We start from the raw sequence: 16,803 nt of genomic DNA, 5'->3' as shown, positions 1-16,803 counted from the left end.
ATATATGTAGCTAGAAAAACTAATTTCCAAAATGTTTATGTCCATAAGTGTGCTTCATTCTCCAAAATTAGTATTCCACCTCTGTCAAGGGAGGTGATATATACCTTTCTACCTTTCTCATTTCTCGTTTATTTCTCATCATCAGACATTGAATTGATCAAAGTTTGTTCATGAACTTTTTCCCTATCCATGGATCCCAAAAGGAATTTCTTACTTCCTTTTCTAATTTGGTTAACATGTAAACTTTAAAACCTAAATTATGTATCCATTGGCATTTATTTTGGTAAGTAGTATGAGGTGTTGATTGAAACCTAGTTTCTTTCAGAAACTAATTTCTTCCTTCTTTTGAAGTCTTTTCGGCTGGTTTTGTCAGAGATGAATCCTGATCTCAGTAGCTGGAATCTAATTTTTTTTTTGTCCAGTCCTGTGTATGATCGCATATTTTATGGATCTTGTTGAATCCCCCAGCTGATGCAGATCAGCAATTTCTCTATAATTTAAAGTAACACAGAGTCACCCCAGGCATTAAATTAAGCAACTTATTCATGGTCACACTGCTATTCTTTTCTGTTCTTTTCTTCTCCAAGGCTGCCTTATAATTCACTACAAAATATTTACTCCAGAAGTCAGCATAATTGACATCAAAATATTATCAGAATAATTGCTTCAGATAAGGTATCACTGAGATACTTTCTGATCCCATCAGTTTTTTCTTAGTCATTCTCCTCAGAAATATGGGAGAAGAGTAAAAAGTTCATATCACTTGATTGTCACACTTAAAGATTAAAAGGTTTAAAACAATGAATAATGGTTAATAGATGCTGCAATTTAATCATGCAAAAATGTAAACAGAAGTAAATTAATATATTAGTACAAATAAATAAAAACAATTTTCAGTAAAAGTGAGAGGATAAAGGCAGCTAGAGAAGAAAGGAATGCTGTTTAACTTCTCTCATATTGTTTGCTATCTTGGGAAAGGGAGAAGAAAAGAGGGAAGGAGAAAAATATGGAACAGAAGGCTTTGCAAAGGTGAATGTTGAAAACTATCTTTGCATATATTTGGAAAAATAAAATATTATTGAAATAAAATTATTTTCTTAAATGAGAAAAAAGTAGGGAGAACTGAAGTGGGGACTTTCAAATATAGAAAATAAATTTGAGGCTTACTCAAGATAAGCCCTCCTTTACCTTAATTTGGGTGAAACCAATCGGATTTATGTTTGGAGATATCGTTTTTTGGTCAGGCTACTTGTTATCTACACTATGGAAAAATGGATGATGAATATAATTAGGTTGCAGTCAACAGTGATATGTTTTAAAAAAGGCAAACCAGTCACAAGCAAATAACCACAGTTGGCCAACTCGTAAATTTGTATTCTTTAACTTTGAAAAGAATCAGAACAAGACCTCCATGGATGCTTGGTAGTTATTTTATGGAGAGTATATAGAAAGACATGAGTAAAAATGGGACATAGTTAAGAAAATGTATAAAGTATACTAACATATGCCAGTAAGATCAATAAATAGCCTTATTTCCCGTTGTATATAAAGGGAGAGGGATTTTGTTGTTTTTGTTTAGTTGGTTAGGCTTGGTTTTTTGAGTACTAGTAAATTTTCTTATAAACTTTGTTACCAGAGGATTCACTAATTCAAGCATCCCTGTAGAATACAGGACAGTTGTCTTATTTACCAAGATTCATCAGTGCTTGATGCTTTGTGTTCTTCCTCTGTTCTGCTCACAAGCATCTCTAAAATCCTTATCCTTACTATTGTGATTTCAGAAGATTCTGTAACAAGTTCACAAGAGACCCATTGTTCCATAAAAAAATTGATTCTGATAGTCAACCACAGGTTCTGGGCCTTCACTGCTTTCTTGAGTAGGAAGGCTATCTTCATCCCTGCCTACAGGCTGAGTTGGACAAACATCGCCTAGGGCTGCAGGAGAACTGAGAATTAGGAGTACAAGCAGGGATTCATCATGCCAATCAAACCCGTTGGTTGGATATGTGGCCAAGTAGTGAAGAACTTTTCCGGGAAAAGTATACACAATCTTGTTCAAATGGGAGTGGGGGTGTGGGAAATCGGGGTAAAAATTCCTCCAGACTTTCTTATTTTTTCAGTCTCCAAGGAATTGCCACCTATATATGTTGCGTTCTTTGGGAATGTGTTGGGGAGTATATTTTTAGTTAAGATATTTCTCTGGCTTCTTTTCATCTCTCAGTCGAGGGATTACAGAAAGCAGTCATGGACCTTGTAGACGAATTTAAGGATGAATTCCCCACCATATTAAGATTATCACAGTCAAACCAGGTAACGTGACTTTCTAATTTTGAAAAGGGATTTTCTTTTCAAAAAACAAATGAATATTGTATTTTTCCTACTACTTGTTTGATACTTGATCTTGAGGTTGAATGCATAAAGACACAAGAAAGGTTGATAGCTCAAATATAAGGGAAAAATATTTCCAGTTTCAGCTCATAAAAGACTCCCTAAATTTTGAAATGTGCCCTACAAGGGTTCCGGCTTAAGGAAAGAAGACAAGATCATGGGCCAGGAAAAATAAAATAAAAAAAACCAACATACAAATGTAAGGAATTTGATCCAAGGCAAATCATCCAAAGGTCAAGAACTCCTTTGGTTCTATTTATATGATTACAGAAATCCAAATGATATGGATGGCAATATAAAGCAGGATAGGAAATTTCACTATCCTCAAAGTAAACAAGATACAGTTCACATAAGATTTAATTAATGTAAAATAAAAATGCATCTACATATACTCCGAATAAATTTACTTGAATTAAAGCAAATGTGATAGGGAAATAATAATAATGGGAAAGAGATGTTGTGGATATGTATTATCCAGTCAGTTAATAAACATTTATTAGGCACCACTATATGCCAGGCAAAAACCAATGTGGAGAAGTGTTGAAAGACTTATTATCAAGAGACATTACTATGGAACCCTCCAAGTAAATGAAAGGGTTTGAAAGAAAAATGACTGTCTTGCATGGATCAGGAAGAAAGATAGCTTATTTATGAAAAATTAATAATCTAGTTTACCAGAAAAGTTCATACTCTAAAGTTAAGAAGGTTTTATCATAATTTGGAAGAAAATAGTCTTTAAAAATCATCCAGTTACTTAATAACATCCCATTAGCAATCTCAACCATCTGTAATACTTCCAAAATTCATGTTGAGATCGTTAAAGCAAATATTTCAGCACATTTGGCTATTGAATAAACATTACATAGACATATCTATGTGATGTAGAGATATTAATTTGGAATGACTTTTTAAAAATTCAGATACATGGAATATAGGGATAACATGTCAAAAATTGTGTAATGGCTCATTTTGTTTCATTGATTAGAAAGAAATGTAGCAATACTGAATGATTATTCTCTAGTGTTCATTTTCTATTAGAAATCCAAGAAACATCAATTTAGAGCTGGAAAAGAGCTTAGAAATCATGGATTCTGACTCCCTCATTTTACAGATGAGGAAAAGTTCAGGATCACATGGCCAATAATAGCCATTTTCTTTAATTTTTTTCTCCAGGCGTGTATTTTATTTATTAATTTCTTAATGTGTATATTCACTTTTTTTTCTTTATGAATCATGTTGGGAGAATAAAATCAGAACAAAAGGGAAAACAGAAAGAAAAAAAAGGGGGGAAAAGTGAACATAGCATGTGTAGATTTACATTTAATCTCCATAGTTCTCTTTCTGGATGCAGATGGCATTTTCTACCCAAAATTTATTGGGATTGCCTCAGATCACTGAACCACTGAGAAAAATCAAGTCTTTCATAGTTGATCATGGGACACTATTGCTGTTCCTGTATACAATGTATTCTTGGTTCTGCTTGTTTCACTCAACATCAGTTTATATAAATCTTTCCAGGCCTTTCTAAAATTAGTTTGTTCATTTTTTATAGAACAATAATATTCCATTACAGTCATATAACATAATATATTCAGTCATTTCCCAATTGTTGGGTATTCTCCAATTCTTTGCTATCACAAAAAGATCTGCTACAAACATTTTTGCACATGTGGATCCTTTTCCCTCCTTTATGATTTCCTTGGATATAGACCCAGTAGTAGCACTGCTGGCTCAAAGGGTATGCACAGTTGTATAGCCCTTTGGGCATAGTTCTAGATTGTTCTCCAGAATGGTTAGATCATTTTACAACTCCACCAACAATGCATTAGTGTCCCAGTTTTCCCACAACCCCTCCAATATTTATCATTATCTTTTTTTGTCATCTTAGTGAATCAGAGAGATGTGAGGTGGTATCTCAGTTATTTTAATTTGCATTTCTCTAATCAATAGTGATTTGGAGCATTTTTTCATGTGACTATAGATAGCTTTAATTTCATTATCTGAGAATTGTCTACTCATATCCTTTGACCATTTATCAATTGAGAATGACTTTTAAATTTGACACAGTTGTTTATATATTTTAGAAATGAGGCTATTATCAGAAACACTGACTATAAAGACTTTTTCCCAAAGTCTTTTTTCACTTCATTTTCATTTTCACTTGAAGTCCAGGAAATTATTCCCTGGAGCTGATTAGATTTGTTATAGCATATATATCATAATGATCTGAAAATAAAAGCACCAGAATTATACTATGAAATAGATTTGGGAGAACATAATTGTAAGAGAATATCATAAAGTACTATTTGTTCAGTTGACATAAAGAAATCATGACATAGACATGCATCACAGGTTACACCATTTATTATGTGAAATAGCTCATGGGTTCACACTAATAGAAGTAGTCAAGGCAGAAACATACTGATTGAGCAATTTGTTTGTGGGAGGGAACCTGATTTTTAAAATCTCAGGGGAGACAGAGGAGGAATGGGAGTGACAGGTATAGTATAGGAGTAAGGGGAGGAACCAGAAAAGAGTTTGGTTATATAAAATTATGCTAATCAAGATAGTCTCAAAGACTAGATAGATTAGAATTTTTTTTTTTTCCTTTGAGGCAATTGGGGTTAAGTGACTTGCCTAGGGGTCACATAGCTAGGAAATGTTAAGCATCTAAGGTCAGATTTGAACTCACATCCTCCTGACTTCAGGGGCAGTGCTCTATCCACTGTGCCTACTAGCTGCCCCTAGATTAGAATTTCTAACAATGGGAAGTAGCTTCATATCATTCTATTCTAATTAGACAGGATGGGCTCGTTTCCTTTATTCCTGATAATGTAGACCAATTCAGTTAGAGTTCACATCATTAATATAACATATTCTGGCAATGTCAATATATTTCTGATTCAAGATATTTTTGCTTTATAATTTTGTTTGGGATCAGTACTGGATAGAGCCTGGGCTTGAAATTAGGAAGACCTAGAGTTAAATTCCAACCCTGCCAAAGATCACACAAACACATTAGATACATGACACAGGACAAGCCACTTAATCTCTTCATGCCTCAAATAAGAATTTACTTGCTAAATCGTAGAAGGTTTCGTATTGGTAGAGGGTGTTTCCAATACACACTGGAAGATTCCAATTCAATCAAAAATCATGGAACTGGTGGGGTTTGTCTAACAGGTATTATCATATACAGGGAATCATGGGGATACGAAGTTGTACAAAAACTAATGCCAACCTTCAAGAAACTTTCAGATCATATGCCAGTCACTTTTCAAGCTTTGTTTTTCAGAAAACAGATGAGGTCGTGAAAACATCTAAAACAAAAATGGCTACCACTCTTGCTAGGATACAAGGAGGACCAGTCCTTCAAGGATTACATAAAATATCCAGATCATCAAAATCAGTTGCCAAACTTTTGCACCCTCGACTCGCCCATAGGCTTTTAGAACTAAAGACCATATCTCATCGTCTGCTGAGGGATATAAACATCCCAAAGCAACCTCTGTATAAAGTTCAGGTAAGAGAAATGAACATTTAAATGACAATAACTTTTTTATTTGATAATCTAAAATATTTGGGGGTGGGGAGGGAAGAGTATGTTTAAGTTCCTAGGTGCAAAGCTGATATTTTTTGGTGATGAAAGAGTTTGCTAGGACCTTTCATTCCATGCAATTTGTTCTCAAAGATTATGAAGAGGGAGAATAATAAATACAAGAGGAATATATCTAAGAATGTCTCCTTAAAACAACCATATAAATTAGCATAAATCTCAAACCTAAAAGAATTAAGCCACAAAGCTTAGGAAAAAAAAAAAAAAAGCTTTGCTCTCTTTTCCCTTATTACCTTCTTTCTGCATAATTTCAAACTTATGTATGATCAAAGATATTTACTATTTTGTTTTTGGTTGCTGAAACCTTTTAAGATAACTTGAATTTCTTTCATAAGCACCAGTCTTAAAACCAAACCACTCTCATTAATTAGTCAACAATAGGTCCCAGATTGACTCAGAGTGAAAGTAATTAATAATTGTTTCTGTTTGGGCCAGAAACTCTGAGGATCTTCCCTCCCAGATTACATTTTTTTTTGACTAGATAAAAGGAGCCATTTTTTGCCTTAAATCTCATATAGCTTTAATCACTGAATGGATGTTGCTTCAGTCAAAATAAGACTTGTTAAAGATCTTTCCTTAAAAAGGCAAAGGTTCCCCACTACATCCAGGGGCATCTTCAATCATCCTGATTCTCATATTTTGCCACTGGACTCAGATAGCTCTGGAGAAGAAAGCAAGATTGATGATTTTGTATGGCCCACCCTCATTTAAATCCAACTCATTTACATGTCATGGTATCAGCTCCCTGATGTCATGGTCCTCTTTGAGAACAAAGGACAAACAACAAACAACAGCAGCAACCTTTTTTTTTTTTCTCAACAGCATTTTATTTTTCCAAATACATGTAAAGATAGTTTTCAACATTCACTTTTTTTTAATATTTAATGTTCCAAATTTTTCTCTTTCCCTTTTTGTTATTAAAAAGACCCCTTGGAAGCCAGCAGCTATTGCGGCCGATTTTTCCTTTAATAAGGATTTGATTTCCATACCTTTTCTGTTTCTCCTCTTGAAATCTTTTAAGTATCAGTTTACATTTCTCTTCATTGGGAGATTGGTCTTGTATTCTTTCAACTATTATCCTTACATGACCTGATCCCATCATTTACACATTAGTGGATGGACCTACTGGTGTTATCTTTGTCAGGGATGTCTCTATTAATCTTTGAACTAATTTTCTAATGCAAGGGATACCACAGTCATTAGGATTCCTGTGGCTACTAATAGGAAGGTAAAGATTGATACTGCCATTTCTCTCCATCTATCAAACCCATATTCCAATCATTCAGTGATAGGGTTCTATTCCTGAATTCTATGCTAGTTCCTCAGAGAGAGAAGAGAGCCCCTGCGAATCATTTATAATACTATCATGAGGGCAGCATTGTTGGTATAAAAGTACAGCAATTCCCTTCTATGTCTTACAAACTCCTTTTTCTGTCAAAAGCTTATCTAAGATCATCCTCTTTTCCTAGGCCATTCTGCTTGTAACATGCAATTGGCTAGCAATACCCCTTATTGCCTCCCTAATGTAATTCATCCAATAGTACTTACCTACCAGAATAGGAATGACCCAGATCTAGGACTAATTTGATTTCTAGCCTTGAACTCACTAGATACTGCTCTTGACTTAATTTTTCCTGATTTGGTCTCATTTTCTTATTTGAATGCCAGTGTAAGAGGAATAGCTAAATTGGATCCATACATAGGGGCCCACTCAGTTCACAGGCAAAGTAGATTTGAGACTGCTGCCTCTAAAAACCACACAAGGTGCTAGAGGTATGCTCATCCCTGAGAAATTGTTAGAACTATCCTCAGTTACATTCTGAATTCAGGTACATGAAAGCACAATCCCTAGATTTTAGAATCTTTCACCCTGCCAGGGGAGGCAAGCTGAGTAATTTCCAGAACTGGGATGAATAGGGCTACTATATCCTGGTTTATTCCCTTACAGAAAGAAATAGGTAGAACAAAATACTGCAGTTCTCCCCAGGAGTATTATTTTGGGAACAGAAAGACTATGCACTTGAATTCACTCTCATGTTTTTCCATACCTAGAGGGAATGGTACTATCTGGGCAGTGAGGCAACCAGTAGCACAGGCACAGAAATTGCTTTTGTTAAGACTCTTTACAGAGTACTTTACCTATTCTACTCTTCATATCCTATTTCCTATCTCTATTGTTTGTGTTAATTCTTTGTCTTACATCTATGGTTTAAGAACCATGATTCCAAATCTTCTTAGGAGATCTATACCTATTACATCTATTCCCAAACCATATGCTCAACTTACTTTTTGATCTGCATTCTCTAAGTGTCTAGATCTCATAGCAAACCAAACATTATCCCAAATTGGACAGGAAGTTCCATAAAATCTCTTTCTCCACCAGGGCACAAATACTTATTATAACTATCTAATTATCTGTGACTAGGCAGGCTTTTAGATTGAGGTTGGGAAAGGGATCCCAAAAGTTTGGGGTCACAGACCATCATCATGAAGTGTCTCAAAAGAATTTGCAGGATTGAACCCATTTCCTGGTCAAGGGGCAAAGTTTTATTGTAATTATACCACCATTACCAGTGGACTAAATTCCAAAAGAATTTAGCAGAGTGCTAAGATACCTAAGATACCTTTATCCAGCTTTCTATCATTGACATTCTTTGGCCCGAGATAGGGCAAGGAGTGGTCTTTTCCAAAATTTGGTTCTCACTGACCAACAGATTATCACTGTTGTCTCAGGAGTTTGGTCCATGGGACTATCCTGAGGCCAGAAGCTATCAGACAGTCAGTAATGAATTAAGGAGTGGTCTATTTAGAATTAAACAGATTGTTATTAGATTGGGAGTGTGGTAAGTCCCTGAATCAGACTCCAAAGACAGAAGATTTAGAATATTGACTTGTCCCTAAAATCAGACCTCACAATCATTGCTATCTCTCCTAGAAGCTATATTACATCATTTACATTCTATAATTTGTTTGAATTGTTTGTGGGGTGTCTTTTTCAGTAATATTTATCACTTAAATCTTAATCTAATGTCCCCCATCCCAAATCCCAAATCCCATTGTAGCAGGGGAGGAGTATTAATACTATAATCTCCCCCCCTCCCCATGGGATTAACAAACTCCTTACTGGGGACCCACTCAGACACTGAGTAGATGGGATCCACTCACCAACCAGTTCCAGTTCCTCCAAATAATGGAGCCCAAAGTTCTTTGGGGTATGGAGCAATAATCTCATCTTCAGAGACTACTTCCTGCTGAGAATGGGCATAGTGCTGTCATTTTACAGGGTCTCAATTTGGAGGGTTCCTCAGCTCTCTCAAATAGTCAAGTCCCACATTAGAGGCTTCAGATCTAGAAAGGGAATATTTTATAAGCTATCTCAGGGCTAATATTATGGCAGGCATTCTCATGTCATGCTTTCTTTTTATATGTGCTAGTAGACTATAGTCAAAACTAAGTGCAGGAAAACCAGAGATTTTGCTTGTAAAGAACCAACACTATCAAGTTAAAATCCTGCTCTAAGTTATCATATTCATCAAACAATGACACCACTATGCACTTAAGTAAATGCTAAATAATTTGCTGAAAATAGAGACCATAATAGAAGTAATGGGTTAGACCACTCTCAGAGAATTTAGTTAACCAGAATTCTAACAAATTTCTCTTAAAAGTTTCTTGCATTACTGAGCAGTGGAATTCTTGATACGGTATCTTATCTAAGTAGATCTTCAGCATTACAGAAATCATCTGTCCTTTTAAATAATGGAAGCAATTTAACTTAACTGGTAAGAGCCCCACTAGTGAGTCACTGAACACAAGTGACTTTTTTTTTCACCATCACCTCTCAACCCCTTTGGGAAAGGCCTCAAGCTAGGGCTAAGGAGCAACCACATCCAGCCGGAGAAGGGTAGACCATGCTCTCCTCACATTCCAGGGCCAATTGAGCTAAAATGAAGCCATAAGATTATGCAAATAACAGTATATTGTTTTCAATCCTCAATTTCAGATTAACTTCCAAAAATTCTAATGAAGAATTTTCAGAAATTCAAAGGTGAAGAGAGTTCAAAATTATTTCACCTGTGCAAGGGAACCTTCTTCTTAAAACCAAGCTCTTTCCTACTGATGTGGTGCTAGTGGTAGAGAATTGAGGTGGGGAATTCCTTCTGGTTAGAGACACAGGTCCAAAGCGAAAGAATTCACAAACCCGAAAGTCTGAGACAAAAGGGAATTTTATTGTTGGCCAGCTTTGCTAGGAAGACAGACTTCTCAGTGGGTAAAGTCTTGTCAGAGAAATAACAAAGGTTAACACTGAGAAGAGGGCATCTTTCAGCTGGCAGGAGTCCTGGCAGGCAGTCTTGCTAAGAATAGAGCTTCTTGGCAAAGCATAATCCTGTTTCTGACTTCTGCAGAGATTTGGAGTTTACAATTGTCTTTTATTAGTGGTCTGAGGCTAGGGCTTCCTTTCAAAATTGAATGAGAATCCCTCAATGTTGTCAATGCCCCTAGGCCTAGATTTCCAATTGAAAAGAGAGTATTTATCTTGGAGTTTCAAGCCCTTAATAGGAATATCAGGCCAAGATCTCCAACTGAATGAGACCTCTTAAGAGGGTGTTGTCTGGGAGAGGTATGCTTTTCTCAGGATAGAGCTTGAGGCCCCAAATCTCCCTTCTTTTATAGATCAAAGGGGACACAGTTTCAGGTTTCACCCCTTCACTATGGCTATTGATTTTGCTAGTAAAATCATTTCAAGAAACCTGGCAAGTTTACAAATTAGGGGAAGAGACCCAAAGCAGGGGTTGATTCTGCTTCCCCCTTTTCTAACCTTTTGTTATTGTAGGCTATATTTTTGACTACATCCCTCTTTTCCTACACATAGCAATTATCATTTGCAGGTTTCAATATTAAGATAATACACCCAAATAACTCAACAATTCACAATTTTTTATAAGTGATAACCAAATAGTCTTAAAATTCAGTTATAACAATTTATCACAAAAATGCTTAGGAATATCATATAATTTACATTGTTTCCAATCTTAACACATATACGAATTGAAAAAGTTACTTTGAAATCAACCAGTACTTTAGTTTGTGAGATTCTTTAAATTCTAACCAGATATTCAATTTAAACTCAATTGCCTTTTAGTTGTCCCAAGGTACACAAATTTTTTGTCTCTTTTTGTGAGCCAGGATGTGCCTGTTTTTACTTCAAGATGCAGGTCTTCTAGCTTTGAGGTTTTCACTGACACAGCCCAACTAACCTGACTTCTGTTAATGACAATACAAAATTCTTAATGCCTTTTAATGTTATGGATTGCTTTTACAATTAACCTTTCTTGTCCCTTGTTTTTAAATACATCCCCCCATTTAAAAAATTATTTATAAAATTTCAAAAACTTTACCCTTTAAGTATAATTCTTTGTAAAAGGGAGAAAGCAAGGCAAACCTTAAGATTCAGAATGCAGGTACTATCTAAATAATTTCTGGCAAAACTTCTCAAAACTTATGCCTCATGTCCTTATCTATCTTAGAAATGAGTCCTTTATCCAATACACTTGTTGCAAAATTTTTTTCCCCAGTTAACTTCTAATTTTTACTGCATTAGATTTCTTCATGCAAAAACTCTTAAACTTTATATAATGAAAACTGCCTAGTTTATTTCATGTAACACTCTGTTTCTCTTGTTTATCAATGAATTCCTCAATCTATAAATCCAAAGGATAATTTCTTCCTTGCTCCTCTTAACTCATTTATAAATTTTATCTTAAGTCGTGGATCCATTTGATGATTATGTTGATAAATTGTCTAAGTGTTGTTCTAAAGCTAATTTCTACCAAACTCTGTTCTGTTTTCCCAATTATTTATGTCAAATTGTTCTTTCCTCAGTAGCTAGGGCGTTTGGGTTAATCAAATACTACACTATTTCATTTGTTTTGATTAAGTTTGTCCCACTGAGTGACCTTTGATATTTCTTTAAAAAAAAAAAAAAAAAAAACTGATACCAAATTGTTTTAATGAGATTAAATAAAAACATATGCATAAGTAATTTATTTTAATCCTTCTGGCTTTTGCATTTATTGCAGATAGGTTGAAACAGTGATAGATGTTTCAATTCTTTATTCATTAAAAATAATAGGAAACACTGAGCACAAAATGTACTCTTATTTGAGTTTTATATGATTTTACTTAATTTATATAAGACACAATCCTTGCATTATAGAAACCATAAAAACTGACATTGACAAAATAAGGGATGTTATTTGTGTTATACCAAACGGTCTGATGGCTTTCCCTACTTTATTCAATTTAAATCTGAATGTTGCAATAAGAAGCTCATAATTGAGCTATCTTATATTTAGTTCTAGGTCTTGTTTTTAACTATGTAGACCTCTTCTACCTTTGACTGAAAAACAAAATTTAATTTCCATATTAAACATCTAGTGATGTTCATATGTAGAGTTGCCTTTTGGATTGTTGAAAAAAAGCATTTGTTATAACAGCTAGTTATCTTTACAAAACTATTAGTCTCTCCTCTGCTTTATTTTGTACTCTAAGGCCAAATTTGCCTTTTATTCCAATCATCTTTTGATCTCCTTATTTTAACATTCCAATCTTTTCTGATGAATGACATCCCTTTTTATTATTTCTAGATGATGTAGGTCTTCACAGAATTGATCAACTCTGACTTCTTCAGCAACAGTGGAATGATTTGCCTTGGATTTGGACAGATATCATTGTTACTTTTGAAAATTTTACCCAGTATTGCTTTTGTAGTAGAATGCCTTTTTTTGGAGTAAATGATTAAAATTTCATTTTATACTTCACATTAAGTTAAAACTTTTAACTTTAAGTTTAACTTGTTAACTTTTTTAAAAGAAAGAAAAAGAAAAAAACTTATACTTTTTTCTTTTCCTACAGGTCAGAAAGGGTTCTTTGTTAGATGTAATCTCCTTTCCAGCAAAAACTGTCTTTGCAAGCATAATATATGCATCTTATGCAGCGCTAATTTACTTGGTAGGTTAATAAAATACTTCAGAATACAATAGTTCTTTCATGTGATAGTGAAAACATAATTTTATTTTTTCATAAAGATCAAATATGGTATCATAAAGATCAAACTAGCCAAACTAGGGTATGGCTAGTATTTGGGTGAAATTTCAACTTTGATTAACCAGGATAAATATATTTTTGAGAATAGGGATTACATACCCAGGCATTCATCCAGTTGTCACACTGTAAGAAAGAATGACCCCATTTTCACATCAATCTAATTATAGTACAGTAGAGCTTCTGTTAGCCAAAATCTTAATTAGCTAAACATTTATACTATCTAAAGTATACTGAAAGAAAATAAGAGTGCTGAAATAGTTTTATCAAAAGCTATTTCTAGAAACCTGGTATCATTTAAATGTTTCCTCTGACATTGAAATGTACTATAAAGATCCTCAAATTTAAATCCTCAAAATTAAATTATAAAAGAAACTATCATTATTTAATTAGCTAGAGTACCATTAATACTATGTATGGATAAACAAATCTAAAAAATTTTTTTATTTAATGGATAGAAACAGAAATTAAATATCTTACTAAAAGTTTTTGCATTTAAATACAACCCTTAGGGGAGAGTAAGCTATCTTCCGTTTTAATCTATAGCCTTAATAACTTTGACTTGTGAATCATAGCATGAGAGAGCTAGAAGTAATTTAAAATATAATTTCGTTTAATCCTTTCATTTTAAAAAGTAGAAGCTGAGGCCCAGAGAGATGAAACTACTTGCCCAAAGCCTCACAATTCCATCTGTTGACATAACTCCCAAAGTATCCATTATGCTACTTGTTTTATGGGGTTAGAGAACGGTGTTCCTTCTTTATATCCAACCTAAAAACCCAAGAATTGTGGAAACAAGTTATGGAAAAGATACTCAGTTATCTGTTCCAATCCCATGTTGCAAAGGACAACATTTAGATGTGTAATTGGGGGTCAGGAGACCATGGCTTTAATCCTAGTTTTGCCATCACTTAGTATAAATTTGGGCAAACCATTTTAACTCTTAAGGTCATAGTTTCTTCAATTATAAAATTGGGGAGAGGGATACTAAATGATCCCTAAAGCCTTTTTTGCTCTTGAAATTTACTCTGTGGTCTATAAACTAAAATAAAGCCACCCTTTATTTAGCTTGTGGCCTACCTGTTATCATATTCCTAAACCCCCTATTTCCATCTAACTCCCAGAACTATCAATCAATAGAAGAGACCACATAGCCAAGCAAGTAGGCTGCAAGCAGGCCTTTGTCCTAAATACACCTAACCCATACTAAGTATTTTGTATAGCCTTAAAGCTTACTCAAACAAGTTTGCCTTAACCTACAATATTCTGAGATAAAATGCCACAATTTTTAATCAAGTTGTTAAACTATTACCAGATTAAAAAACAATTAAATCTTCCTTGTTATAATTTTAGCTCCCTCTAAACACCCATGACTAGTTGTTCATAAGTTACCTTATATTCATAGCTTTCTCCTCGCTGTACTGGTTTGGGTCTTCCAGAATGAGTTGGGATCAACTCATGGATTGGAGCTTGATATTTATTTATTTAATTACATGCTGCTTACCTGGTAGAATTTAAGTTCTTTAAGGACAGAAACTATACTTTATATCTTTGTAGCTTCATGTGATAGAACAGTATAAGTTACTTGAGAAAATTTTGAATTGAGCTGATTATTACTTTCCTTGAGTAGTTGTCTCTAAAAGTATTTAATTTATTTGCATGTTGCACTATACAGCATAGGCATGAGATCCATTTCCCAACTTTTTTGAAATTATTAAAACTCTTAAAAATTTTTATTTCTCTCATATATACTTCTGATAAAAGGGTCATATGGTATAAATTTATCTGTGAGTGAGACTTCTGGGGTTGGAGGGGATTTTAGTGATACTCGTTGAGATAATGAATCTAAGGTATCACAAAAGTTGGGCTGGAAATCACTGCTCTTTTTTTCTTACTGAATTCCTCCCCAAATGATATATATTCTTTTAAAATTATATTCTAAACAATTATTACCTATATACAAAAATTTCAAAGTTGTTATTAAGAATTCTGCTTTAACTAGTATTAGTGGAGAAGCTAATTCAATCAATTAGAAAATATTTTCTTTAACATCATGAAAGCATAAATTCTGAAGTTGTTACTGGAATACATAGATTGCTAACTTTAAAAGAAATATTTAATATTTAAAAATAAAATAGACTTTTCTTTTTATTACATAGACAGTCTGTATTAATGCATTGCTGGAGAAGGCGAAGAATATTTTTCAAGAAGAAGAGTCCATAAGGCAAAACAAAAAGGATAGTTTTGAAGTTAGAAAAGCCTTTTCTGAACCTGTGTTTTCTGACTGTGAAATCATAGCTAAGCCTTATAGATCTCTGCCAGAGAACCCAGACACTGTTCTCCTTTCCAAACTTCCTGATATTAAGTTGAGTAACAATATTCAAGTATTACATTCTGTATTTGACCAGTCAAATGAAATGAATGAATAAGTAAATATGAATACAAAAATCACTTTTTAAAAATGGAACTTAAATGCTATCTGAAGGTACATTTAATCTAAAAATGGGGAAAATGTTGATATATTGAATATACCCTACTTATAAAAAAAAAAAAGCAATTGCTACCGAAATGTCATTTTCTGATGCTATGTAGAAGAAAAATAAAATGAACTGTTATATGTATACATGTTATGTATATATATAACATATATATTATATGTATATGTAACTGTTATGTATATATATGTGGTTTTCAACTAAAAAAAATTAATATAGATATATAAATCAGTGTAAGTCTTCACCTTAACAAATCAATATTAATTTGGTAGATTGTGTGTACTATAGCATAACCTAGATTGTGGGTCCTCATAATAAATGTATATATTTTTGAAGTCTGTTTTGAATATCTTTCTAACAACTGAAATTATTTTAAAATTTTAAATGAAGTTTAAAAAATTAACAAAATGACCTATGATCTTTTTCATTATAAAGACTATATGTAAGTATTCACAAACTGCATAGTCCCAGATTATTTTGCCATGGATACTTACTTTCTGTCTCACTTTCTTTATCTGAAAAATGTATAGCTAAATACTTGAAATTTTTGGGTGCTAGTACTATTTAATTGTAAAATATTACATTTACAATTCAAATTTAATTTGCATGGACAAATTTATTTGTATATACAACTTTATGATAACTAAATGATATAGTGAATAGAGTGGTAGGCCTATAGTCAGGAAAACCTCAGTTTAAATCTAGTCTCACATATTCACTATCTATATAACTTGGGTGAGTCATTTAACTTGTGAGTCTATTTCCTTCAGTTTCCTCTTCTGTAAAATTAGGATAATAATAATAACTCATCTCTTAGAGGTGCTGTGAAGATCAAATTATATAATATTTGTGAAGCACTTAGTGTAGTTGTTTGGCACACAGAAGTGTCTATGTTATATATTATATAGCATATATTATATGCTGGCTAATTGATTATCACTTTAAAAGAAAAAAATGAAATACATTAAAGGTGGCTTGTTTCATAGTCAAAGTACATTTTCAAGGCTTAAAATGTATCATTTATAGGTTGCAGAGAATTATCAAATTTAAGGTCACAAATCAGACTCAAGCAGCTTATCATATAAACATGTGAGTTCTTTGAAGAAAAAGACTATTCTTTTTTTGTTGTTTTTGTTTTTGTATACCCAGCACTGAGATTTTTGTAATTTTTGTAACCCTCTGGCGTTTTTAGTGCTTAAA

General features: G+C 33.5%; 1 protein-coding gene across 1 annotated transcript; it reads left to right on the top strand.

The window, feature by feature from the left end:
- The first annotated feature begins 1,855 nt into the window (after window positions 1-1,855).
- On the top strand, window positions 1,856-15,703 carry SPATA9 (spermatogenesis associated 9). Its single transcript, XM_051993956.1, has 5 exons — window positions 1,856-2,039; window positions 2,222-2,310; window positions 5,684-5,911; window positions 12,920-13,015; window positions 15,268-15,703. The coding sequence occupies exons 1-5, from the start codon at window positions 1,979-1,981 to the stop codon at window positions 15,535-15,537; spliced, it is 744 nt and encodes a 247-aa protein (XP_051849916.1). The 5' UTR covers window positions 1,856-1,978; the 3' UTR covers window positions 15,538-15,703.
- The last annotated feature ends 1,100 nt before the right edge of the window (window positions 15,704-16,803 follow it).

The sequence above is a fragment of the Antechinus flavipes genome, chromosome 1 (genome assembly GCF_016432865.1).
Source record: "Antechinus flavipes isolate AdamAnt ecotype Samford, QLD, Australia chromosome 1, AdamAnt_v2, whole genome shotgun sequence".
Taxonomy (NCBI): Eukaryota; Metazoa; Chordata; class Mammalia; order Dasyuromorphia; family Dasyuridae; genus Antechinus; species Antechinus flavipes.
This window is presented reverse-complemented; position numbering and strand designations above follow the sequence as displayed.